The following is a 27,518-nucleotide window of genomic DNA, read 5'->3' on the forward strand; positions in this document are numbered from 1 at the left end:
AGAGAGAGAGACAGAGTGAGAAAAAGAGAGAGAGCGAGAGACTATAACTGCCACACAGACACTGAGTCATCAGTCCTCTCAGGCCTCCAAAGCCTCTTCATCAAAAGCCTCTCATCCTCTAACGATAAGGCAATGTGTGTAACCGCCCATCCCCCCGTTCGTTTTTTTACAACCGACACAGAGACACTGAGTCACCCTCCCCATACACCTCAAACCCAGGGAGGAGGTCCTCCTGGGTGAAGGATGCCTGGAAGGTGTTGACGTGTGTCAGTGTGTCTGAGGACCCTCCTCCACCTGGGGACACTCTGTAGAAGGACAGAGAGCCAGCAGGCCGGTCCAGATACACTCCTACTCTGGTGGAGCCAGCGGGGGGGAGACGGAGGACTGTTAGTCTACCGTTGTACCGGGAAGAGTAATGATCATCATCACAAACAAGAATCCAGGCCTTGTTGTTCAACCCAAGCCTGCTGTCAACACCCCCTCCTCTCCTTGTGATTCCTCTGTATGTCACTCCTATCTCAACATTTCCTTTCCACTCTACTTCCCAGTAACAGCGGCCAGTCAGAGCCTCTCTACCCAACAACTGGTAACAGAAGTCAAATCTCTCTGGGTGATCCGGATACGACTGGTCCTCTCCAACCCGCGTCACCTTTCTGTTGTCCTCAGACAGAGAGAGTCGTCTGAAGGCCGTGTTTGGGTCCAGTGTGAGTTCACAGGCATCTGAGGAAGAACAAGGCAAGATGAGCTTCTGCTTTTAGAAAATTGTATATACTGAATCTCCTACCGTAATATTTAGACGACATACACATAATATGCCTCAAAACGTTCAACATGATGAGCTCATTGCTCCTCTTCAATATTTCAGATATATTTGACATACTTTTGAAGATATTAGACTTTGAAAGGTTCCGATACACATCCATTGTAATCCACCTGTGTAAACAACAGACTGAACCAGCTGAGCTCACATACAGGCTGGAAACTAACTGTTGGTACCATAGAACTGGTTCATACATTCTATATATAGACATGTACACATACGTACACACACCTATAACAAACATACTAGACATACATCAACACAGGGAAACATAGCTACACAAACGTATACACAAGTCCACATGTGAATGACGGACGTCACCTCCTGCTGTGTGGATGGACTTTCCATCTCAATAGTGAGTATGTTTTGTGATGAATCAAACCGACACTTACACTTCTTTAGAGCTGGTTTCAGCCTCCAGACTCCACCGTGCTCCACACTGGGGGGGAAACAAAGTGAGAGCAGCATGTTGAAACATTCACCTTCATCATCTGCCATCTCATAACGTTCTACACAACATGAGTGACAGCTGACTTTTCAAACCACTTAATCTAGCAGCGGCTTGAATCCTTGTAGGAGACTTTGTCCCTGAGTGGTGAGCTGTCCTCTCCATACCTGAGAGTGTCCAGTCTCCAGCGTGGATCCTCCAGTCCAGCAGAGAGCAGCGCAGCTCCAGGGTCTCCTGGGTGATTGTAGCTCAGGTCCAGCTCTCTCAGATGGGAGGGGTTGGAGCTCAGAGCTGAGGCCAGAGAAGCACAGCCTTCCTGTGTGACCAGGCAGCCAGACAACCTGCACACACACACACACACACACACACACACACACACACACACACACACACACACACACACACACACACACACACACACACACACACACACACTATTACGTTTTCTAGAGGTAAATCTGTTGAATGTCCTCTGATGTGGAACTTGTGGTGTAACTGTTTGACCATTGAGTAAAACTGACCTGAGAGTTTCCAGTGTACAGTGTGGACTCCCCAGTCCAGCAAAGAGCCGCTTCACTCCTGAATCCTCCAGATCATTGGTACTCAGGTCAAGCTCGCTCAGACTAGAGGAGTTGGAGCTGAGTACTGAGGCCAGAGCTTCACAGCATCTCTTTGACAGATGACAGCCATTCAGCCTGCACACACAATAAACATAACATTTTAGGAACAGTGAAGTTTTAGGAGAATTGAAACCAAAGTATTTTTTCACAGATAAGAAAGTAATATAATTAACATTAATGAACTGGATCCTTAAATATTAAGTGTATGATTTCACATAGTTAATAAACAAATCGTACCATTATACTTCCATTAAAATTAATTTAATTATATTATACCGTCATTAACAAACTATGAATGTGTTACAATACACACCTCTTACAAAATAAACAGAACATGTTAGGAACTGTGTTGAATGTTTTATTGGAACTTTGTTATTAGTTATGTTTTATTAGTTCAGTGCAGTACATCTTACTTAGAGGTCAGATAACTAAAGATTCAAATCTCCTGAAAATGACGCTAAAAAGTTCTAAGAATCTGATACAATGAATACACTGAACATTGCTAAACAACGCTTAAGACCAGCTTACTATCTGACTACATGATTATGAGTAGAATGGGAATGCCTTAAAACATACACCTTTTACCATCATTAACCAATTTAATCGAAGGTACACCTTTTGCTGTCATGGCAACATAAATAGAGTGAGATGAGGTCTTGTGTTTGATAATATGAGTGGTAATGGCGCTGCGATGCACTCAAACTGCCAAGATTTAGGTCAGTGCTGAGTTATAGCGCGGCTGTATTGCGGCGCCGGTGTGATCGCTCTATTGGGAAACACGACCCACTTAAGTTCTCATGAAGACACTCTGCTTTGATCAGAAAATGAAAAGACAAGTTTGTACTAGTACTAGTGCAAAGTTTCATTGAAATGTCTCCGCAGCACTAAAGCTATTCAAGAGCATGTGAAGAAATGCACTATTCTGGATGACACAGAGAAGAAGAAAAATCCTAATTTGAGTTTATAATCCAATCTGCAGCCGGTTAATATTAGTAGGTATTTGATTGAGGAGGAGGAGGATGAAGAGTTGGTTGCAGTGTTGTTTTTGGCAGGCATTTTAGATTTAGTTTTAGTCTTAGTCTTTTTGACGAAATGCTTCTTAGTTTTAGTCCCATTTTAGTCATTTCTATCTTTGAAAGTTTTAGTCTAGTTTTAGTCTGACGAAAACTCAAAAGGTTTTAGTCTAGTTTTAGTCCGACGAAAACTCCAAAGGTTTTAGTCTAGTTTTAGTCCGCTGCTAGCACCGCTGCTAGCACCGCTGCTAGCACCGCTGCTGCTGCCATGGTGTGTGTGTGTGTGTGTGTGTGTGTGTGTGTGTGTGTGTGCCTCGTCCACCAGCCTCTCTCTGTAGTGTATGAGTGTGTGTGTGCCTCGTCCACCAGCCTCTCTCTGTAGTGTATGGGTGTGTTCGAAACCGCGTTCTTGCTTACTACTCCTACTAACTATTACGTCAAATTGAGTATGCAGAACGTAGTAAGCGAGTTTTAGGTAAGCGAGTAGTATCCGAATGTCTTCGACTTCCGGAAAGATTTTGAGTAAGCATCGCCAGCTTACTAGACGTACTCAACTGCCCCAGAATGCACTGCGTCTATTCAAAAGAACAGTGGAAGCAATGGCGCTAAACGGGGAGCCGCAGCAGCAGTGCTTTTAATAATTGTTTAATAATTGTTTTTAACATATCACCGCAAATCCTTAGGTTGAAGATGTACTGTGACGTTAAATGTGACGTTTATATATTTATTTATAATATTTATTAACGGCGCCCGGCCGGTAGGTTATTGACACGTCATTTGATTCACGTCATGTGAGGTGGTTAAGTAAGGACGGTCTTCTGAACGTCGATTACTCAAATGGATTACTCAATCATTATTTAAGGATTCGATAAGTAAGCCAAATATTTAGTAGGTAGTAAGCAGTAAGCAAGTACGCGGTTTCGAACACACCCAATGAGTGTGTGTGTGCCGTGTGCGTGCAGGCGCAGCTGCGCGCGAGCGAGGCTTTTAGTGTGATGGGGGCGTGACTGTTAGGACAAGCAGCTGGCTCCATTTCTGATGTCTGAGCTCTTGATTGACATTGCACGCATATTATAGTTGGCGGGAAAAAAGCATGTTTTGAAACTTTGTTCGTCCACTCACTAACAATTTAGTCTCGTCTAGTTCTCGTCTGACGAAAATGTCTACATTTTTCGTCACATTTTAGTCTTTATATGGCTTTGGTGACGTTCGTCTTAGTCTCATTTTCGTCATGGAAAAAAGGGGTCTGACGACGTCATTTTCGTTTTCGTCTTGCCTGACGAAAACAACACTGGTTGGTTGGTGAGGAAAGAGATGTCGAGGCGCTGGCGGGAAAAACTGAAAAAGACCCTGTACGCAACCAAAACTTTAACCACTTATTTAAAGTGAAATGGTCACAGATGGATTGTCTGTGACTAAGGACATTGTCACGTCTAATAAAGTTTCGGGACCAGTGACGAATTCCTTAGGGTGCCACCAAATTAAAAAGTTAGTGTCACCTGAAGAAATGTGTCTTGAGCCCTGAGGGGAAATATTCTCCTTATTTATATAGATCTGTTAACATTCTGGAGAGAAATCTGTTCAATGTCCTCTGATGTGGACCTTGTGGTGGAACTGTTTGACCATTGAGTGAAACTGACCTGAGAGTTTCCAGTGTACAGTGTGGACTCCCCAGTCCAGCAGAGAGCAGCTTCACTCCTGAATCCTGCAGATCATTGGTACTCAGGTCGAGCTCTCTCAGACTAGAGGAGTTGGAGCTGAGAACTGAGGCCAGAGCTTCACAGCATCTCTCTGACAGATGACAGCCATTCAACCTTAACACGCAAAAAAAGTTTTTTTTAGCAACTGTGGATAAAATAATTTACATCTTTTACAAGACATTATATCCTTATTCAATATCCTTTATTCAATATTGGCTATAAAATGTATGATATTGAAAAGTTAATTCGAAGTCTTTGAAAATGGTTTTGTATCTTAATGTTTTATTGTAGTATTATGTAAATTATGTATTGTATTGTAGTACATGCGAGTGGCGACCCCCTGCTGTGGTCCTCGTGCAGGAAGCTCCGGTGGTTAGCAAAGCAAGCTAGCTTCACACCAAAACATCCCGACACGAACAGAAGCACCCATAAATCAATCCCAAAATACACTCCCTCCCGTACTCATTTAACCATCAAACAACTGAGAAGTAGATGTTTGAATATAATTTAGCTGGGCGATCTCTGCAGAGAATTAAGTACTCTCCTCCTTTGTCTCTTCCCTCTCCAATCCAGAATATAAGTGTTATGGGCCAAACATTTTCACGTCTAATAAAGGGGTGCGACCACATTTGTTAGTGTGCCACCAAATGAGAAAGATAGTGCCACCAGTAGGAAATGTGTCTTGAGCCCTGAGACCACATATTTTACCTATTTATTTAGACCTGTTAACTTTCCGGAGGTAAATCTGTTCAAAGTCCTCTGATGTGGAACTTGTGGTGTAACTGTTTGACTATTGAAAAAGACTGACCTGAGAGTTTCCAGTGTACAGTGTGGACTCCTCAGTCCAGCAGAGAGCAGCTTCACTCCTGAATCCTGCAGATCATTGGTACTCAGCTCCAGCTCTCTCAGACTAGAGGAGTTGGAGCTGAGAACTGAGGCCAGAGCTTCACAGCATCTCTCTGACAGATGACATCCATTGAGCCTTCACACAAAATAAACAGAACATGTTAGGAACTGTGATTAAAGTAATTTACAGTATTTACTATTAACATAATGAAGGATTTTTGTAGAAATCTTTAATTTGAGGTGTTTTATTAATTTAACTAACATATACTAGTCATTACATTAGATTCTTATGTTTATTAAAAAATGAGTGTATAATGTAAAATAGTGAAAGGCTGATTTGTAGTCATTGAAAATGTATTTTTAAATCAATATTACATTTTATTGTAGTATTATGTATATTATGTATTGTATTGTAGTACATGCGCACGACAACCACCTGCTGTGGTCCTTGTGCGCCACTCTGATGATATATATCCCCTTAGGAAGCTCTGGTGTTTAGAAAACCAAGCTGGCTTCACACCAAAAGTGTGAAACATCCCGGACACGAACAGAAACATGAATCAAACAATCCCTAAATACACTCTTCCGTACTCATTTAACCGTCAAACAACTAATGAGTAAATGTTTAAATATCCTTTAGCTGGGCGATCTCTACAGAGAGTAACGAACTCTCCTCCTCTGTCTCTGCCCTCTCTCTCCTTTTTCCCGCTCACTCGTGACCTGTCACCCTACCCCAAGATGGATTGATGGATTGAATTCATATAGGGATGTTCAAGACACTCAAAGACGCTTTACAATGAAGGGGGGACCACACTAACCACCTCCTCAATCAAATACCTACTAATAATAACCGGCTGCCGATTGGATTATATGCTCTTATTAGGATTTTTCTTCTTCTATTTCATAATAAATAGAGCTTTTCAGTTTGACTTTTCACCCTGGTTACACGATTGAACGTTATGTATGCTGAGATCCATGTTATAGGTTAACCTCGAAAGATGTTTTCAATGTTATCATAACTTTTCTATTCTACTAGCATCTCTCTGACCGAACAGCCTTCTCGCTCGATGAACAGAACATGTTAGGAACTGTGTTTAATGTTGTATTTGATATTTGATATTAGACATCTTTTATTAGTTTACCTAAATGTCAATACAGCAGATCTTCAAAACCTGACTTATTTAGAGGTCAGATAACAAAATATTCAACACAACTCCTAAAAAATGTCCCTAAAAATATTATTAGACTTAAATAAAAAAGTCTTAAGTCCACCTTACTGTCTGATTACATGATTATGAGTAGAATAGGAATGCAATAAAACATACACCTTTTACCATCATTAACCAATTGAATCTAAGGTACACCTTTTGCTGTCATGGCAACATAAATAGAGTGAGATGAGGTCTTGTGTTTGATAAGATGAGTGGTAATGGCGCTGCGATGCATGCAGACTGCTAAGGTTTAGTTCAGTGCTGAGTTAAAGCGCGGCTGTATTGCAGCGCCGATGTGATCGCTTTATTGGGAAACACGACCCACTTAAGTTCCCATGAAGACACTCTGCTTTAATCAGAAAATCAAAAAACACTGGTTTGTACTTTGTACAAAGTTTCATTGAAATGTCACCGCAGCACTAAAGCTATTCAAGAGCATGTGAAGAAATGCACTATTCTGGACGACCCAGAGAAGATAAATCCTAATTGGAGCATATTATCCAATCAGCAGCCGGTTATTAGGGGTCCGAGCAGAAAAGATGCTTGGCCCCTATTGTTTCTGTAACGTTTATTTTTTTCCTCAAATTCTGTAAATGTCATACTGCAGCCTATACCGTAAGTTGAAAACTCTTGAAATGTTCAGGTATGGTTACCAACAACCCCCACTATCCTTAAACCCAAATTTGTGATACTGCACCCAAAGGTGGCTCTATTATAAAAAATCATGAATTAAGCTTATTTCCCCTCACCAGATTGACATGGACTCAAAATTATTTTATCATATTAATCTCTAAAATAAGATGCATCTTTTTCACCCTGGTCTTCTGCTCTAAGATTTTTTACTTTTCCCACAATTTCATAGAAAAGCCAAACGTCCACAGACTCAACTCATTTTGCCTATATGACCATTTTGTTATTGAATAACTACCATACTGCTATCATTAGGTGGATACCATTAACAGTGCACATTTTCAGATCTGTACTCTTAATACAGATCCCTTAATTATCTTGTGAAATGTGTGCTTGGAGTTTTCTTGTTGTGGTGTGCTTATCAATATACATTTTGACCATGTGAATGAGGCTGCAGTTCAGGTTTATCAGTGGCTCATATATAATAATGGGATAATGCCTTGTACAGGTGATCCTTAGGTTGAGAGTTTGAATCTCAATCATAGCATCATGAACAAGCTAGTCTGGCTGAACGGAAGTGGACAGCGTCTATTGCCTAGCGTCTGATTTCACGGCTACTCCTCCCCTTCCCGTTGCTGGCATTTCCCCCCCGGCACTATTTAGCATGGACACCGCTGCTGCTTCCCGGGCTTAGCCCCGCCCTAGACAATTGTGATTGGTTTAAAGAAAAAAAAAAAAACAGGCCCGCCCAGTTTCCCCACGGATAGACGGCTCGAGGTAGCGTGGTTCCAGACCATTCTACTTGCTGTAGTTTGGTCTGGCTTTGCGAGACTATGAACAAGCTGAACATGACATTGGGCCATTGCTTTGCAGCTCACCTGAAAGCCAACCACAGTATAGCATTAAGTGGAACATCTTCATCAACATCTTTCCTTCATAATTATACGTCATATTTATAAATCTTCCATTAGTGTGTTCTTGACATTTATTTTGCTCTGACCCCGTTAATCACCGCTTGCGGTTACATTTATTAGTTGGTATTTGATTGAGGAGGAGGAGTATGAAGAGTTGGTTGGTGAGGAAAGAGTTGTTGAGACGCTGGCGGTAAAAACAGAAAAATACCCCCTACGCAATCAAAACATTAACCACTTATTTAAAGTGAATGAATCTGTTCACATGAATGGACACAGATGGATGGTCTGTGACCAAGGACATTCTCACGTCTAATAAAGGAGTGTGACCAGTGACACATTCCTTAGAGTGCCACCAAATTAAAACGTTTGTGTCACCAGTAGAAAATGTGTCTTGAGCCCTGAGAGGATATATTCTATTTATTTATTTAGATCTGTTAACATTCTGGAGAGAAATCTGTCCAATGACCTCTGATGTGGACCTTGTGGTGTAACTAGGGTGACCAGATCCCAATTCACCAGAAGTGGGACAAACACTACGTTTGTGCGGGACAAAGTGGGCAGGCCCGGTTCTACGAGAAATTACGCTCGGCGACACCTCCGAGCGGGGGGCCTTCAGTGGGGGTTTGAACGCTAGCTAGTTCAGCTGCTGTTACCTTATCTGCGTTTGAATCTTGTTTGGGTTTTAGCAGGAACGTATGCATGGACTGGGAAGCCTCCTTTTGAGCAACCCGTTGTTTGTGACTCTCGCATTTTCTGTGTCTTTTTACGTCGAATTCTCCTCCGTGTGAAATGGAAAATTGACTTATGCAAACGTCACATAAGACTTTACCAGACTCCCCTTGCACTGGTTTCACCCATGGATATATGGTTTCACTGTCTTTGTTGTAGCATATGTTTTCCAGGACGCACAACACGGGTCGCGCTCTCCTCCATATCTCCTGCTGTTCTGACCTGATTGTTTCTTGTTGGTGGGCGTGTCCTTAACCGGCGTCCGTGTCCCAGTTTGATTGACATGATCACACAGCCCGCCCCTCCCCCTGATGACAGCCCTCACTGCTGTATCCGCACACAGCTGTTTGATAAATGCCCGATTATAAAACACGCATTTCCAAAAAAATAAAAAATCGAGTCTGACTGTCAATAACGATGCGGAACAACGTCTCAATTTGCGGGACGTGTACAAAGTCATGGAAATGTGGGACTGTCCCGCACAAAGCGGGATATCTGGTCACCCTAGGTGTAACTGTTTGACCATTGAGTGAAACTGACCTGAGAGTTTCCAGTGTACAGTGTGGACTCCCCAGTCCAGCAGAGAGCAGCTTCACTCCTGAATCCTGCAGATCATTGGTACTCAGGTCGAGCTCTCTCAGACTAGAGGACTTGGAGCTGAGAACTGAGGCCAGAGCTTCACAGCATCTCTCTGACAGATCACAGCCATCCAGCCTTCGCACGCAAAAAAATGTTATTAACTGTGGATAAAATAGTTTACATCTTTTACAATACATTAGATCCTTAGATTCAATATCCTTTATTCAATATTGGCTATAAAATGTATAATATTGAAAAGTTCATTTGTTGTCTTTGAAAATGGTTTTCTATGTTAATGTTTATCGTAGTATTATGTAAATGATGTATTGTATTGCAGTCCATGCGCGCGGCGACCCCCTGCTGTGGTCCACGGGCACAACTCTGATGATTTAAATCCCGCTCGGAGGAAGCTCCGGTGGTTAGCAAACCAAGCTAGCTTCACACCAAATGTCCAAAACATCCCGACCCGACCAGAAGCACCAATAAAACGATCCCCACATACACTCTCTCCCGTACTCCTTTAACCATCAATCAACTAAGAAGTAAATGTCTCAACATCATTTAGCTGGGCGATCTCTAGAGAGCATAAAGAACTCTCCTCCTTTGTCTCTTCCCTCTCTCTCCTTTTTCCCGCTCACTAGTGACCTCTCACCCTTCCCCAGATGACCCCGAAGTCTCGATATCAACCCATCCTATTGGTTAAACCCAAAGAGCGTCCATGTAACCAAACATACTGAACATGGTTAAAACCTTTAAAAATAGTGGGTTACCTTTTATTCATAATAAATGATTATTTATTAATGTATTCTTCTCAATATTTACTTATTTAAAGTTATGGCTGCATATTTAAATACAGCTGTATTTAACTATTAATAAACAATTATTATTAATTCTTGGCTTTCCTTATTTATTATTTCATAATAAATAAAGCTTTGAGTTTGACTTTTCAACCTGGTTATACAATATGACGTTGTGTGTTTGTGATACATGTTATTAGTGAACCTACAAAGATATTTTCTATGTTATCATTACTTTAATATTCTACTATCAGGTATATTGTGTTGTATGTTATTAGTGAACCTACAGAGATGTTTTGGAGGCTTTGACCACTGGCAGCAGCCCCAGAAGACCCTCCTCTGAAGCTTTGTATTTCTTCAGGTCAAACATGTCCAGCTCTTCTTCCGATGACAGTAAGATGAAGACCAGAGCTGACCACTGAGAAGGAGAAACACGTTTTTTGAAGAGACTTCCTGATGTCAGGGACTGTTGGATCTGTTCCACTAGAGAACGGTCGTTCAGCTCATTCAGACAGTGGAACAGATTGATGCTTCTCTCTGAAGAGAGATCTCCACCTATCTTCTCCTTGATGTAAGACACTGTTTTTTTATTGGTCTGTGAGCAGCTTCGTGTCAGTTGCATCAGACCATGTTTAATCCGAGGGATCAGTGATCTACTTCTTGTCTTTCCCAGCAGACCTCGTAGGGGAATCTCATTGGTCACCAGAGAGAGGCCCAGGAGGAAGCGGAGGAACAAGTCCAGGTGTCCGTTCTCACTCTGTAAGGCCTTGTCCACCGCACTCTGGTAGAGGAGGAGGAGTTTATCTTTCCTGGAGGTTGATTGATCTTCTGAGAGCAGATTGACACCAGTGTGGATGAAGGACTGAAAGACATAAAGGGCAGCCAGAAACTCCTGGATGCTCAGATGGACAAAGCAGAACACCTTGTCCAGGTACAGCCCACATTCCTCTTTGAAGATCTGGGTGAACACCCCTGAGTACACTGAGGCTGCTCTGATATCGATGTCACACTCTTCCAGGTCAGCCTCGTAGAAGATCAGGTTGCCTTTCTCCAGCTGGTTAAAAGCCAGTTTTCCCAGAGAAACAATGATCTCCTTGCTCTCTGAACTCCAGTCTGGATCTGTTTCAGATCTCCCATGGTACTTCCTGTCCCCCTGTATGGACTGAACCCTCAGGAAGTGGCTGTACATCTGAGTCACGGTCTTGGGCATCTCTTCTCCGCTCTTGGATGTTTTTAAGATGTCCTCCAGAACAGTAGCAGTGATCCAACAGAAGACTGGGATGTGACACATGATGTGGAGGCTTCGTGATTTCTTGACGTGGGAGAGGATCGTGTTGGCCAGCGTCTCCTCTCTGAATCTCTTCCTGAAGTACTCCTCCTTCTGTGGGTCGGTGAACCCCCTCACCTCTGTCACCATGTCAACACACTCAGCAGGGATCTGATTGGCTGCCGCAGGGCGTGTTGTTATCCAGATGCGAGCTGAGGGAAGCAGGTCGCCCCTGATGAGGTTTGTCAGCAGCACGTCCACCGAGGTGGACTTTGTGACATCAGTCCAGATCGGGTTGTTCTGGAAGTCCAGAGGAAGTCGACACTCATCCAGACCATCCAAGATGAAGACAATTTGGAACCGGTGGAATCTGCAGATTCCTGCTTCTTTGGTCTCAATAAAGAAGTGATGAAGAAGTTCCACCAAGCTAAACTCTTTCCCTTTCAGTAAATTCAGCTCTCTGAAAGTGAGGAGAAATGTGAAGTGTATGTCCTGGTTGGTTTTGCCTTCAGCCCAGTCCAGAGTGAACTTGTGTGTTAAGACGGTTTTACCAATGCCGGCCACTCCAGTTGTCATCATGGTTCTGATTGTTTTATCTTGTCCAGGTAAGGGTTTAAAGATGTCCTCACATTTGATTGGTGTTTCTTCCTTGACTGGTTTCCTGGAAGCTTTTTCAATCAGTCTGACCTCATGTTCCTTGATCACCTCTCCACTGCCTCTCTCTGTGATGAAGATCTCTGTGTAGAAGTCATTCAGGCCTGTTGGATGTCCTGCTTTAGCGATTCCCTCAAACACACACTTGAACTTCTTCCTCAAATGAGACTTTATTTTATATTGGCACTCGACAGCATCAGATCCTAAATTAGGAAACAACAGAAGGCCAGTTTGTGGATGGTAGAAACACGTCAATATTTCCTTTCAATTATCAACTTCATGCTATTTAGTGGCTTCATTACTTGTGGTCTGAGAAGCTGGTCTTGGCAAGGACTGCATGTTATAGATTCAAAATGTTCAGGACAGCAATATAATTGGTCTAATGACAGTAATAATGATGGTGAATTAGTGTAAAGTGACTTGCTTTGCCGATATAACAAGACTGTTTTGCATCCCTTCCACTTATTGTGCTGTTGATCTGCAGTTTAATTATGATATAATATAACCTGATAGACCCACAATAACCCAAGATATCTGCATCCAACCATTTACCTGATACCCCCACAATAACCCTACATATCTGGATCAAACCATTTAACATGATACCCCCACAATAACCCTACATATCTGGATCAAACCATTTAACCCCAAAGAGGGAAGATGTCTCCACATTGAAGTTAAAAGTCATTCAGTAATTCTCCTCTGTCTTCAAAGTAAGAGTCTCTTCATGATAATAGACTCCTCTGTCTTCAAAGTAAGAGTCTCTTACCGCCCCACAGTGTGTCGGCCAGTTCCTCCTGGTTCATCTCCAGCTCTGTTTGATGCTGTACAGACTGAGCACTGGTAACCTTTGACCTCTCCGGTAGTCTGTGGAGAACACACACACACACACACACACACACACACACACACACACACACACACACACACACACACACACACACACACACACACACACACACACACACACACACACACACACACGCACACACACATACACACACAATTGCATTGTTCCTGACTTGTAAACATCAGCACCAGTAGCGTCTGAAATCAAGAGTCTGCTCTCTTCTGCATGACTCTTCTAGAAAATGGACGTTTGATAGCTGTATCTTTATAATCTCTGATAAATCATTACCTCTTCTCAATAGAATGATTTCCATCTTTAAACTGCCATGCTTTATCCATAGAACGGTCACTCTTCATGGAGACACAGCTGGGTCCAGGGGAGTCTATTATTTTCTGCTGGACTCTTCTAGAAAAACAAGAAACAGGATTTATGGACGCTTGATAGAAGCTGTATCTTCATGATCTCTGATAAATCCTCACCTCGCGGCAATAGACTGATTTCCATCTTTAAAGTTATCAGGATGACCCATAGAGTGGTCACTCTTCATGGAGACACAGCTGGGTCCAGGGGAGTCTGCTCTCTGCTGCTGCTCTGGGCTTCAACAGACACACAGCTGTTACTCAGACTAATGATGGAGTCATGATGTATCACTGCTGAGCTCTGAGATGGACAACAGTCACAGACAGAGAGATCCTCTTCTTACCTCTTAGCTGTGCTCCGGCGGCCATGTTCCCCAGACAGAGTGGTCTTAGAGGTAGGACCCCCCTCCTCTATCTCCTCATCCATAGTAGACTGGAACCTGGACACAAACACAACTACCCATTGTTTCTACTGCCACCCGGCGTTTTAATTCTGCTTTTATATCAATTGCTTATTGCCAGTCACAGGGGGCTCTGTCCGTGGGACGAGCGGCAGGTCTTGCCTGCAGGCATATTCATAGACCCTCTTATTCTCAATGAGGGGAAAGGTGTGGAGATGCCTCCCAGACGTTTCTAATAACTCTTTAATAACTATTTATCTTTCCACACAGAAGGTCTCTTAAGTTCTTCAAATGTGTGATCAAGATCAAGGTCATCACGCGAATAACATTCCTTTCTGCTCCCTGTGCTGGTTAAACCGCTCTGAGAGCATGACCATATATGGACTTCCTCAGGTGGTGTGACATCACAACCAGATCTGTAATGCGGGCCCACAGAGAACAAGACCCAGAACATGATGAAGTTTAAACACCTTCAGTAACCAAGAGGGCCGTCTTCCTCACTAATGAATATAATAATAATATAAATAATCATAACATCACAATTATAGCAGCTGTACATTATTTCCCAAGTACCTTTAAAGGTCCCCTAGGAGACAAATCCTAAATCAGAAGATCTTTTTATAATTATTGAAATTATTATAGAGAAGAAAATCCCCTAACCCCTACCTGCTCCTTAATGACCTGTCTCTGTACTGTCTAACCCCTACCTGCTCCTTAATGACCTGTCTCTGTACTGTCTAACCCCTACCTGCTCCTTAATGACTTGTCTCTGTACTGTCCAACCCCTACCTGCTCCTTAACGACCTGTCTCTGTACTGTCTAACCCCTACCTGCTCCTTAGTGACCTGTCTACTGTCTAACCCCTTCCTGCTCCTTAGTGACCTGTCTCTGTACTGTCTAACCCCTACCTGCTCCTTAATGCCCTGTCTCTGTACTGTCTAACCCCTACCTGCTCCTTAATGACCTGTCTCTGTACTGTCTAACCCCTACCTGCTCCATAATGACCTGTCTCTGTACTGTCTAACCCCTACCTGCTCCTTAATAACCTGTCTCTGTACTGTCTAACCCCTACCTGCTCCTTAATGACCTGTCTCTGTACTGTCTAACCCCTACCTGCTCCTTAATGCCCTGTCTCTGTACTGTCTAACCCCTACCTGCTCCTTAATGACCTGTCTCTGTACTGTCTAACCCCTACCTGCTTCTTAGTGACCTCTCTGTACTGTCTAACCCCTACCTGCTCCTTAATGACCTGTCTCTGTACTGTCTAACCCCTACCTGCTCCTTAATGACCTGTCTCTGTACTGTCTAACCCCTACCTGCTCCTTAATGACCTCTCTGTACTGTCTAACCCCTACCTGCTCCTTAATGACCTCTCTCTGTACTGTCTGACCCTACCTGCTCCTTAATGAAAAAAAAAAAAATTAAATGCACTCACAACAAACACCGTAAAACACCTTAGAACTGGGTAAAGCCGGTGCAATGTTGTTCTCAGAGAGTTGCTTGAATTAACGTCCCACGCTGGATACGATGTGAAGCAACATGCGGGAATTTCTTAAGATAGAAAGACACCTTTGTAGACTACCTCTCCGCATTGGTAACGTGTCCCTCATTGTCCCACACTAACACACTCTTTGACACACATGATGTTTGTTGGGGTCTACCCAGTGATTAAGACTTTGTTCAAATATAAAGAGAGCTATGATGTCTAGCTCAGACAGAGAGACAGAGACACAGTGAGAGATTTATGTATGCTACAGTTCAATCATGTACGTAACATTTAGTAACGCCATTCGCCTTTACTGAAAAGTAGTACTCTTATAGTACTCCTATTGATATGAAATATAATTCAACCGTATTTATGATCAATCACGGATCAGAGTGGAGTACAGTACCTTAGTCTTCTCCCTGCTGTAGTGAAGTGAGCCACACTCAACCGTCCGACTCATAATAAGGAAATGATGCTGTGAACCAACCAGTTGGACCAGTTGCCCTCGCAGTGCTGCCTCCTAATAGCTGCTGTTCCATGACTTCACTCAGGGATGAACAACAATAGCTTTGTTAAATATGAACGCTGTGTAGGGAGCTCGGATGTCTACAAGCTCAGACAGAGGAAAACAAAGAGACAGAGTTCAAAGAGCATGTTTAGACACTAAGTCACAGATGCAGCTCCTTCTTTACAGCAGAACCCACAGGAACATAGATATCATGTTATCAAAAAAGAGACTCATAAACATTGAAACATATGAAGAGAATGTGCGTCCTCTATTCTGTTTCTGCTGATCTCCTCCTTGTGAATCCTCCTCCATCCTCTAAAGACAGTTCAGCCTCTTGTTCGTATGAACACTTGATTTGCTTCGTGAACGTATAAATCAGTAGAATCTATACAATGAATGATTTCACTTTTCAGAAGAGCAGAGCGTCCTCAGAATACTCACAATAAGGCCACGCATGAACACACACAAACACACACACACACGCGCGCTCACTCATACACGCACACACATACACACACACACACACACACACACACACACACACACACACACACACACACACACACACACACACACACACACACACACACACACACACACACACACACACACACACACACACACACACACATTATTAAAGTGATATAGAAGACGGTATTTAGTTTTTATAAAAACAAATAGTAGTCCCAATTTAACAATGAACATATATTATATTAAGACACTACAAAACAGAAAATACAGGATATCATATGTAAGGAATATACATATGATATCCTGTTACCTTCCGCGAGCCGGGCATATCACTGTTAAACTGTTTATTGCCCTGCCTTGAGGTGATTATTCCGTTTATTCTACTTCGCGCCGGCCAACATAATAAAACAATTAGCCTTTTTCTTATTCGTATTGCATGCTTATTAAATGTATACTCTGTTTAAATTAATCTCCTTCGAAAAGTAGTTCCCTTTAGAACTACGGTGAATAACGTTAGCTCAGCTGTAGGTAACTCGTTTCTATAGCAACCACACATGGCTGCATCTGATCACTAGTTTAATAATGTAGTTGCTACATTCGTATCAAGTCAGCTTTAATGACGATCGATCAAACTTGCTTTAAAAACTTGTTTAACTTTTTTAAACAAGGTTTATTTTTACAATGGACCTCATGTTTGAAATGTATGTGATAGAAAACGATACAAGCGGCGTATTGATCTACTGTGCTCAGTCAGCAGCAAGTAGAACCGACAAGTCAGCGGGCAATATGCCGGATTAATGCACCCCTCCCAGACAATCAGAATCGAGCATTCTTAAATGAAGGAGAATAAAAATAGTTAATTTGGAAGGTAAACCTAATTCTTACTTGTAATTTTGTTCTATACACAAGAGCATGTTTACCATCTGAGTCATCTTGTTGGGTTGGATTCTTCTCGTGTTTCTTGCTTCCTCATCTTGCTGCACACTTTACAGGCAGCTATTCAGAAAGGTGCCAAACTAAACACACACACACACACACACACACACACACACACACACACACACACACACACACACACACACACACACACACACACACACACACACACACACACACACACACACACACACACATTCAGTTTTTACATCTTGGTCGTATTTCGAGCAATAATTGTTTATTTTTCTTATTGCTTTAGATTCTGATGAATCCAATGACATTTTTTACTGTTGATTATTGATCGGGACTTTAGTCCTCATGTGGGACTGTGTTGACCTCCTTGTCGTCATGTTGTTATTGATGACACACACACACGCACACGCAAACACACACCGACACACACCACACGCACACACACACACACACACCTGCGACTCCTCACCCTAATCCTGTTGGCCAGAAGGTGAACCCCACCGAGGTGGATTCACCGCCCCCTAGTGGCTCCACATGCAATAACAGGACTAAAACATGGCTTTGATAAACGGCCTCACATCTTACTATTTAGTCTTCTATCAGACGCGTTTATCCAACGCTACAGACAGTTAACACAGATCCACTAAGGGGGTGAGTGGCCCCTTACTTAGTCCCTGACATGTACACAATAGTCCCTGACATGTACACAATAAACACGAGGACTAAAACAATAGAAGCAGCAGACTTTACAAATCATCAACAGGTGTGCACGTATCTTTAATAACTGAACATGTTCTGCGGCCGTTTGTTTCCCAAGAGAACACAAGGAATCAAGATTCAGCTTAAAGTCATTTACAACACGCAACATTATCCCACAGACCTCTTGGTTATTACGAATAAAATATAAAAACTGCTTTAAATCAGGTTCCTTGTTAGGATTAGTAGAAAACAATCCTACAATCCAAACTCTTTGTCTCTAAAAATGTACAAATATTGTAGCATAAAAAACATGATTTATCATCAATAGGTATTTAATATACATTTCTATTACATTTAATCTTAATAAACCTGCTTAGATAAGTATCTTCCTTTCATGATCAAATTTTCAAAAGCCCAATAAAGAGAGAGAGAGAGAGAGAGAGAGAGAGAGAGAGAGAGAGAGAGAGAGAGAGAGAGAGAGAGAGAGACAGAGAGAGAGAGAGAGAGAGAGAGAGACTATAACTGACACACAGACACTGAGTCATAAGTTCTCTCAGGCCTCCAAAGCTTCTTCATTAAAAAGAAGTACAAAGTAATACACTCATCCTCTAACGACAAGGCAGTGTGTGTGCGTGTGCGTGTGCGTGTGTGTGTGTGTGTGCGCGTGCGTGCGTGCGTGCGTGCGTGCGTGCGTGCGTGTGCGCAGGGGCCCCGCTCAGTCCGACGAGGAGGTCCCTTTTTTTTTTTCTACACCCGACACAGAGACGCTGCTCCCCCGCCTCTCTACCCAGACCCCCGGGAGGAGGTCCTCCTGGGTGAAGGAGGAGCAGAAGGTGTGGAGGTGTGTCAGTGTGTCTGAGGACCCTCCTCCACCTGGGAACACTCTGTAGAAGGACAGAGAGCCAGCAGGCCGGTCCAGATACACTCCTACTCTGGTGGAGCCAGCGGGGGGGAGACGGAGGACTGTTGGTCTACCGTTGTACACGGCAGAGTAACGAACATCAGAACAATGAAGACTCCAGGACTTGTTGTTCAGTCCAAGCCTGCTGTCATCACCGTCTCCTCTCCTTGTGATTCCTCTGTATGTCACTCCTATACCAACCCGTCCTTCCCTCTCTACCTCCCAGTAACAGCGGCCAGTCAGAGCCTCTCTACCCAACACCTGGCACTGGGAGTCAAATCTGTCTGGGTGATCCGGACACGACTGGTCCTCTTCACCCCACGTCACCTTCCTGTTGTCCTCAGACAGAGAGAGGTCTCTGTAGGCCGTGTTGGGGTCCAGTGTGAGGTCACAGGCATCTGAGGGAGAACCAGACATGATGAGCTGCTGAACCATTCTTCATCATCATCATCATCATCACTAGTACTGTTCTCCTGAGCAAAACGTGTGGGGGGGGGGGGGGGGTCATGTGATGTTATAGGACCAAGACCAGGACCAAGACCCGGACCGGGGCCAGGACCGGGACCAGGACTAGAGCCGGGACCAGGACCAACCGGATCGGGACCGGGACCAGGACCCAGACCAGGACTGTAACAAGAGCCGGGACCAGGACCCGGTCCAGGACCAGATCGGGACCTGGACCAGGACCAGGACCCGGACCAGGACCCGTACCGGGACCAGGACATGATGAGTTGCTGAACCATTCTTCATCATCATCCAACCCAGTCTCACGGTAATACGTGACACTGTCACGTCACGTCATTTAATCTATTCATTCGTGATCTGGGACATGTAATATAATTTTTTTCGTGCCAAAAGCACAAATTTCAAACTCAAAAAAGATGAGATGAAGCAGCTACCTTTTTTTTCAGTTGTGGTTTGCCTAAAGAGCAGCGCACCTGCATTAAATATATCCGTGAATTGTCACAATTTGTCAGAATCAAAGGTGAAAGTAGAAACGGGTGGCCAAAAGCTGTCATATTGTTAGAAATTTGTGCTTTGGGCATGACAATTTTTTAATTACGTGTTCTTGATCACGAATGGATAGATTAAATGACGTGACAGTGTCACGTATTTCCGTGAGAATGGGTTGCATCATCGCCATCATCATCGCCTTTAGAAATATTTGTGAACATTGGTTATAAGATCATTGAAGTGAAACTTAAATGTAAATCCCATGTGTGTGTGAGTGACTGTCCCATTCAAACATTGAAGCCTAGCCGAAAAATGTATGAACCGAATCTACTACCGTAATATTTGCACGACATACACTTATATCAAAACGTTCAGCATGATGAGGTCATTGCTCCTATGGAATATTTAAGATATGGTCAACATACTTGTCAAGATATTAGACTTTGAAAGGTTCCATTGTAATCCAGCTGTGTAAACAACAGACTGAACCAACTGAGCTCACATACAGGCTGGAAACTAACTGTTGATACCATAGAACTGGTTCATACATTCTATATATAGACATGTACACATACGTACACACACCTATAACAAACATACTAGACATAGATCAACACAGGAAAACATAGCTACGCAAACGTATACACAAGTCCACATGTGAATGACGGACGTCACCTCCTGCTGTGTGGATGGACTTTCCATCTCAATAGTGAGTGTGTTTTGTGGTGAATCAAACAGACACTTACACTTCTTTAGAGCTGGTTTCAGCCTCCACACTCCACCGTGCTCCACACTGGGGGGGAAACAAAGTGAGAGCAGCATGTTGAAACATTCACCTTCATCATCTGCCATCTCATAACGTTCTACACAACATGAGTGACAGCTGCCTCTTCAAACCACTTCATCTAGCAGCGGCTTGAATCCTTGAAGGAGACTTTGTCCCTGAGTGGTGAGCTGTCCTCTCCATACCTGAGAGTGTCCAGTCTCCAGCGTGGATCCTCCAGTCCAGCAGAGAGCAGCGCAGCTCCAGAGTCTCCTGGGTGATTGTAGCTCAGGTCCAGCTCTCTCAGATGGGAGGGGTTGGAGCTCAGAGCTGAGGCCAGAGAAGCACAGCCTTCCTGTGTGACCAGGCAGCCAGACAACCTGCACACACACACACACACACACACACACACACACACACACACACACACACACACACACACACACACACACACACACACACACACACACACACACACACACACACACACACACACACACACACACACACACACACACACACACACACACACACACACACACAATCATTTACTTTATCTGCTTGAGAGCAGTTCGTACTAAAGTAAAGTAACCACATTTATAAAGTGTATTCATTCCATTTGGACATTATTCCAATATTGAGACAAAGCTATGTCACCCTGAGAGTCTGAGAACAGGAAGAGGAAGTGGGGAGCTGACATCATCACAGACAGCAGAACTTCCTTCACTTGGATGTGAAAGGATCTTAAACAAATGATCCTTTCTCAATAGCTACAACTCAATGAGATATTGTTTGATTAGAGTCAGGAGTCGGGTCGGCTTAGCTCAGGAGATAGAGCAGTTGTCTTGATACCGAAAAGTTGCTAGTTCGATCCCCAGCTCCTCCTAGCTGAGTGTTGACGTGTCCCTGAGCGAGACACTTAACCCTAACTGCTCCTGACGAGCTGGCTGTCGCCTGGCATGGTTGACTCCGCCGTCGGGGTGTCAATGTGTGTATTAAACGATGTAAGACGCTTTGGATAAAAGCGTCTGCTAAATGCCCTAATTATAATTGTAGGAGAAGTCTGCTGTGTTTGGTACGCTAAGACCGTTTCTTCACAGGTTCTAACATTGTGTAGAACCAGGGAGTGTTTTGTCAGCAGGGAAAAGAGCAACAGAAATGCATCAGGAAGGAGCAGCACTTACTGGAAGCTAGAATAACCAGTTTGAAGAAGAGGCTGACAACTGACCTGAGAGTTTCCAGTGTACAGTGTGGACTCCCCAGTCCAGCAGAGAGCAGCTTAAGTCCTGAATCCTGCAGATCATTGGAACTCAGCTCCAGCTCTCTCAGACTAGAGGAGTTGGAGCTGAGAACTGAGGCCAGAGCTTCACAGCATCTCTCTGACAGGTGACAGCTATTCAACCTTCACAGGTAATAAAAATAACATGTTAGGAACCGTGATTAAAATATCTTATATATATATTTTTTTAAACCTTTATTTAACCAGATCTTATATTATTAACGTTATGAAGGACTTTTGTTGAAATCATTTATTAGAATTGTTTTATCAATTTAACATTTTATTCTTTCATTTTATTCATATTGAATAGTTGTTTTATAGTGTTTGAAAATCGTTTTGTATATTAATCTTGCTTTTTATTGTATTTATTATGTTTATTATACATTGCAATACATGTTATTAGTAGATCAACAGAGGTGTTTTGCATATTATTAGAAGTTATATTCAAATATAATTTGGGCCGGCGACCCCCTTCACAGTGGTATAATGAGCACATGCCACTGACTGAAGTGAGTTATATAACCGTCCTCTGATATGGAACTTGTTGTGTAAGTGTTTGACCATTGAGTGAAACTGACCTGAGAGTTTCCAGTGTACAGTGTGGACTCCCCAGTCCAGCAGAGAGCAGCTTCACTCCTGAATCCTTCAGATCATTGGTACTCAGGTCAAGCTCTCTCAGACTAGAGGAGTTGGAGCTGAGAACTGAGGCCAGAGCTTCACAGCATCTCTCTGACAGATCACAGCTATTCAACCTTCACAGGTAATAAAAAGAACATGTTAGGAGGTGTGATTAAACTAATGTAGATCTTTTACTATTGAGTTGGACTTTTCACCTTGGTGAAGTTGTTATAACTTTTATATTCAGCTATTATATATACTAGAGTTTTGGCGCTCGCGTTGCGTTCGCTCAACCTCTAGTTGTATTTAAACCCATAGCAATAATGTGGAAACCCCAGTCGATAATGTAACAAATATCTGAGTGCATAATATCATAACATTTTGCCTATAATGTTACAATGTATAACATTTGTTCACCACAAATTACTCTTAAAAGCAGTGCCAACATTTAAATATTTTTTAACCATTCAGTGACCAAAAGGCAACAGGCAGATAATCATTTAGGGGGCCACTCAATGACATGCAGAAGCGTCATCAACACGCCCACAGAAGTGGTGTGAGAAATACAGACTTCCTACTCCTCATTCACATATGAGAAAATACTACCTCAGGGGAACTATTATTCAGGAGATTTTTATTGAAATACAGTGGTATTTAATTATTAATAAACAATTATTATGCATTTTTGGCTTCATTCATTCATTATTTCTTAATAAATATAGCTTTTGAGTTTGACTTTTCACCCTGGTTACATAATAAATAAGGTTTTTATGAGTTTGTCTCTTCAACCTGGTTAGACAATATAACCTTGTGTGTATAGTAATCTATGTTATAAGTGAACCTACAGAGATGTTTTGTACGTTATTGTAGTGTTTATATTCTACCATTAGGTATATTGTGTTGTGTGTATTGTAATACATGTTATTATGAGTGAACCTACAGAGATCTTTTGGAGGCTTTGACCACTGGCAGCAGCCTCAGAAGACCCTCCTCTGAAGCAGAGTATTTCTTTAGGTCAAACACGTCCAGCTCCTCATCTGATGTCAGTAGGATGAAGACCAGAGCTGACCACTGAGCAGGGGAGAGATATCCTGTGGAGAGACTTCCTGATGTCAGGGACTGTTGGATCTCCTCCACTAGAGAACGGTCGTTCAGCTCATTCAGACAGTGGAACAGATTGATGCTTCTCTCTGGAGAGAGATCTCCACCTATCTTCTTCTTGATGTAAGACACGGTTTCCTTGTTGGTCTGTGAGCTACATCTTGTCTGTCCCTGCAGACCTTGTTTAATCTTAGTGACCAGTGATCTACTTTTTGTTTGTCCCAGGAGATCTCGTAGGATAATCTGATTGGTCTTCAGAGAGAGGCCAAGGAGGAAGCGGAGGAACAAGTCCAGGTGTCCGTTCTCACTCTCTAAGGCCTTGTCCACAGCACTCTGGTAGAGGAGGAGGAGTTTATCTTTCCTGGAGGTGGGTTGTTCTTCTGTGAGCAGATTGACCCCATCGTGGATGAAGGACCAGAAGACATAAAGGGCAGCCAGAAACACCTGGATGCTCAGATGGACAAAGCAGAACACCTTGTCACCTCTGTACAGCCCACACTCTGCTTTAAAGATCTGGGTGCACAGTCCTGAGTACACTGAGGCTTCGTTGAAATTTTTTTTACACTCTGCCAGGTCTTCCTCGTAGAAGATCAGGTTGCCACTCTCCAGCTGGTTAAAAGCCAGTTTTCCCAGTAAAACAATGATGTGCCTGCTCTGTGAACTCCAGTGTGGATCTGTTTCAGCTATCGAACGATACTTCCTGTCCCCCTGTATGGACTGAACCCTTAGGAAGTAGCTGTAAATCTGAGTCACGGTCTTGGGCGTTTCTTCTCCTATCTGGGATGTTTCGAAGAAGTCCTCCAGAACTGTAGCAGTGATCCAACAGAAGACTGGGATGTGACACATGATGTGGAGGCTTCGTGATTTCTTGACATGGGAGATGATTGTGTTGGCCAGCGTCTCGTCTTTGAATCTCTTCTTAAAGTACTCCTCCTTCTGTGGGTCAGTGAACCCCCTCACCTCTGTCACCATGTCAACACACTTAGCAGGGATCTGATCTGCTGCCGCAGGGCGTGTGGTTATCCAGATGCGAGCGGAGGGAAGCAGGTTGCCCCTGATGAGGTTTGTCAGCAGAACGTCGACCGTGGTTGACTCTGTGACATCATTACAGATCGGGTTGTTCTGGAAGTCCAGAGGAAGTCGACACTCATCCAGACCATCCAAGATGAAGACAACGTTGAACCGGTCGTATCTGCAGATTCCTGCTTCTTTGGTCTCAATAAAGAAGTGATGAACAAGTCCCACCAAGCTAAACTCTTTATTTTTCAGTAAATTCAGCTCCCTGAAATTGAAGAGAAATGTGAAGTGTATGTCACGGTTGGCCTTGCCTTCAGCCCAGTCCAGAGTGAACTTGTGTGTTAAGATGGTTTTACCAATGCCGGCCACTCCAGTTGTCATAATTGTCCTGATTGGTTTATCTTGTCCAGGTAAGGGTTTAAAGATGTCTTCACATCTGATTGCCGTTTCTTCCTTGGCTCGTTTCCTGGAAGCTGTTTCTATCTGTCTGACCTCATGTTCCTTGTTGACCTCTCCACTGCCTCTCTCTGTGATGAAGATCTCTATGTAGAACTCAGTCAGAGGTGTTGAACGTCCTGCTTCAGCAATTCCCTGAAACACACACCAGAGCTTCTTCTTCAATTGAGACTTGATTTTATGTTGGCACTCGACAGCAGCAGATCCTAAATGAGAAAAACAACAGAAGACATCAGTAAGTGGATGGTGGCATCAGTGGGAACATGTCAATATTTCCCGTTAAATGATCAACTTCATGATATTAAATGGCTTCATAACTTGTGGTCGGAGAAGCTGGTCTGGTTTATGTTTAATATTATTAATCGTGAAAATGATAATAATAATTACATTGAATATCATTTAATTTCAAGGTGCATTTCATGACACCCAAGGTCACCTTACAGTTCATAAAACAACAAAAAAATCGAGTGTCAAAAACAGCAAGAGCTGCATTGCCAACAGCATGATCAAAACAAGACATAAGACCCAGGTAGGAGGGGGTAAGAACAGTGAGGAGACCCAGGTAGGAGGGGGTAAGAACAGTGAGGAGACCCAGGTAGGAGAGTGTAAGAACAGTGAGGAGACCCAGGTAGGAGGGGGAAAGAACAGTGAGGAGACCCAGGTAGGAGGGTGTAAGAACAGCAGTGAGGAGACCCAGGTAGGAGGGGGTAAGAACAGCAGTGAGGAGACCCAGGTAGGAGGGGGTAAGAACAGTGAGGAGACCCAGGTAGGAGGGGGTAAGAACAGTGAGGAGACCCAGGTAGGAGGGTGTAAGAACAGTGATGATACCCAGGTAGGAGGGGGTTAGAACAGTGAGGAGACCCAGGTAGGAGGGGGTAAGAACAGTGAGGAGACCCAGGTAGGAGGGGGTAAGAACAGCAGTAAGGAGACCCAGGTAGGAGGGGGTAAGAACAGCAGTGAGGAGACCCAGGTAGGAGGGGGTAAGAACAGTGAGGAGACCCAGGTAGGAGGGGGTAAGAACAGTGAGGAGACCCAGGTAGGAGGGGGTAAGAACAGTGAGGAGACCCAGGTAAGAGGGTGTAAGAACAGTGAGGAGACCCAGGTAGGAGGGGGTAAGAACAGTGAGGAGACCCAGGTAGGAGGGGGTAAGAACAGTGAGGAGACCCAGGTAGGAGGGGGTAAGAACAGTAGTGAGGAGACCCAGGTAGGAGGGGTAAGAACAGTGAGGAGACCCAGGTAGGAGGGGGTAAGAACAGTGATGATACCCAGGTAGGAGGGGGTTAGAACAGTGAGGAGACCCAGGTAGGAGGGGGTAAGAACAGTGAGGAGACCCAGGTAGGAGGGGGTAAGAACAGCAGTGAGGAGACCCAGGTAGGAGGGGGTAAGAACAGTGAGGAGACCCAGGTAGGAGGGGGTAAGAACAGCAGCACAATGGGGATACGAGGGGAACCCACGGTAGGGGGTCATAGGGGGTCCTCGAAAAACTGTGTATTGAGGAGAGATTTGAATGTTGTCAGGGTGTCTCTAAAGCCTTTGAGCAGTGCAGCTCAGAGCCCTAGCACCCAGGGTGCTGAGAGGCCTAGCACCCAGGGTGCTGAGAGCCCTAGCACCCACGGGGCTGAGAGCCCTAGCACCCACGGTTCTGAGAGCCCTAGCACCCACAGTGCTGAGAGCCCTAGCACCCACGGGGCTGAGAGCCCTAGCACCCACGGGGCTGAGAGCCCTAGCACCCACGGTGCCGAGAGCCCTAGCACCCACGGTGCTGAGGCGGGAGGTGGGGACGGTGAAGACCAGCTGAGGATGATGAAGGGAGCGGCAGGGCCTGTCCTCCTGGAGGAGGTCAGGGGGATAAGTGGGGGCCACGTTGTGGAGGGCTTAGTCGGTGAGCAGAAGGGTTTTAAGGTCAGTCCGGTGTTGGACAGGGAGCCAGTGTAGTCGGACGAGAAGGGGGGTGATGTGGTCGGGGGATTTGCTGCTGGTAATGATTGTTTAACATTCTTTAACCTGATACCCCCACAATAACCCTACATATCTGGATCAAACCATTTAACCTGGAACCCCCACAATAACCCTTCATATCTGGATCAAACCATTTAACCTGATACCCCCACAATAACCCTTCACATCTGGATCAAACCATTTCACCTGATAACCCACAGAAACTCTACAGATCTGGATCAAACCATTTATTCCCAAAGAGGAAAGATTGTCCTCCACATTGAAGTTTGAAATGTATAAGTCACACATTTGGTAATTTAGTCTGAACAGAATAAATAATAATCAAATTCAAAATGTGTATTTCTTCTCTGTTTTCAAGATAAGAGTCTCTTACCTCTCAACAGTTTGTCGGCCAATCCCTCCTGGTTCATCTCCATCAGGCAGAGCTTTGTGATTTCCACCACTCCCTCTATGGCGCGCCTCCTCTGCTCCTCCTTCTCACCATCCACCTCCACCTCCTCCTCCCTCTGACCCTCTGAGCATTGTGGGTAATCTGAGAAGAGATCCCCCCAGAGCTTCT

The 27,518-nt window shown here is 43.8% G+C and overlaps 1 protein-coding gene across 1 annotated transcript; it reads right to left on the reverse strand.

The window, feature by feature from the left end:
- LOC115542633 (NLR family CARD domain-containing protein 3-like) lies at nt 1-27,518 on the reverse strand. The gene is made up of 10 exons (XM_030354958.1): nt 27,333-27,518; nt 23,367-25,206; nt 22,387-22,560; nt 20,818-20,909; nt 10,595-10,685; nt 9,472-9,645; nt 4,542-4,715; nt 1,436-1,609; nt 1,213-1,259; nt 1-720 (listed from the first exon to the last, which is right to left on the reverse strand). Exons 1-10 carry the CDS (start codon nt 27,373-27,375, stop codon nt 167-169), a joined length of 3,363 nt encoding a protein of 1,120 aa, XP_030210818.1. The 5' UTR covers nt 27,376-27,518; the 3' UTR covers nt 1-166.

The sequence above is a fragment of the Gadus morhua genome, chromosome 4, assembly GCF_902167405.1.
Source record: "Gadus morhua chromosome 4, gadMor3.0, whole genome shotgun sequence".
NCBI classification, from domain to species: Eukaryota; Metazoa; Chordata; class Actinopteri; order Gadiformes; family Gadidae; genus Gadus; species Gadus morhua.

Excerpts from the sequence above, each read along its gene's own strand:
- LOC115542633 (XM_030354958.1), bottom strand. The coding sequence starts at position 27,375 with ATGGAGATGAACCAGGAGGGATTGGCCGACAAACTGTTGAGAG. Across the intron at positions 1,260-1,435 it reads TGGAGACTGGACACTCTCAG|TGTGGAGCACGGTGGAGTCT; the intron begins GTATGGAGAGGA and ends TTTCCCCCCCAG. Across the intron at positions 721-1,212 it reads GAAACCAGCTCTAAAGAAGT|ATGCCTGTGAACTCACACTG; the intron begins GTAAGTGTCGGT and ends GTTCTTCCTCAG.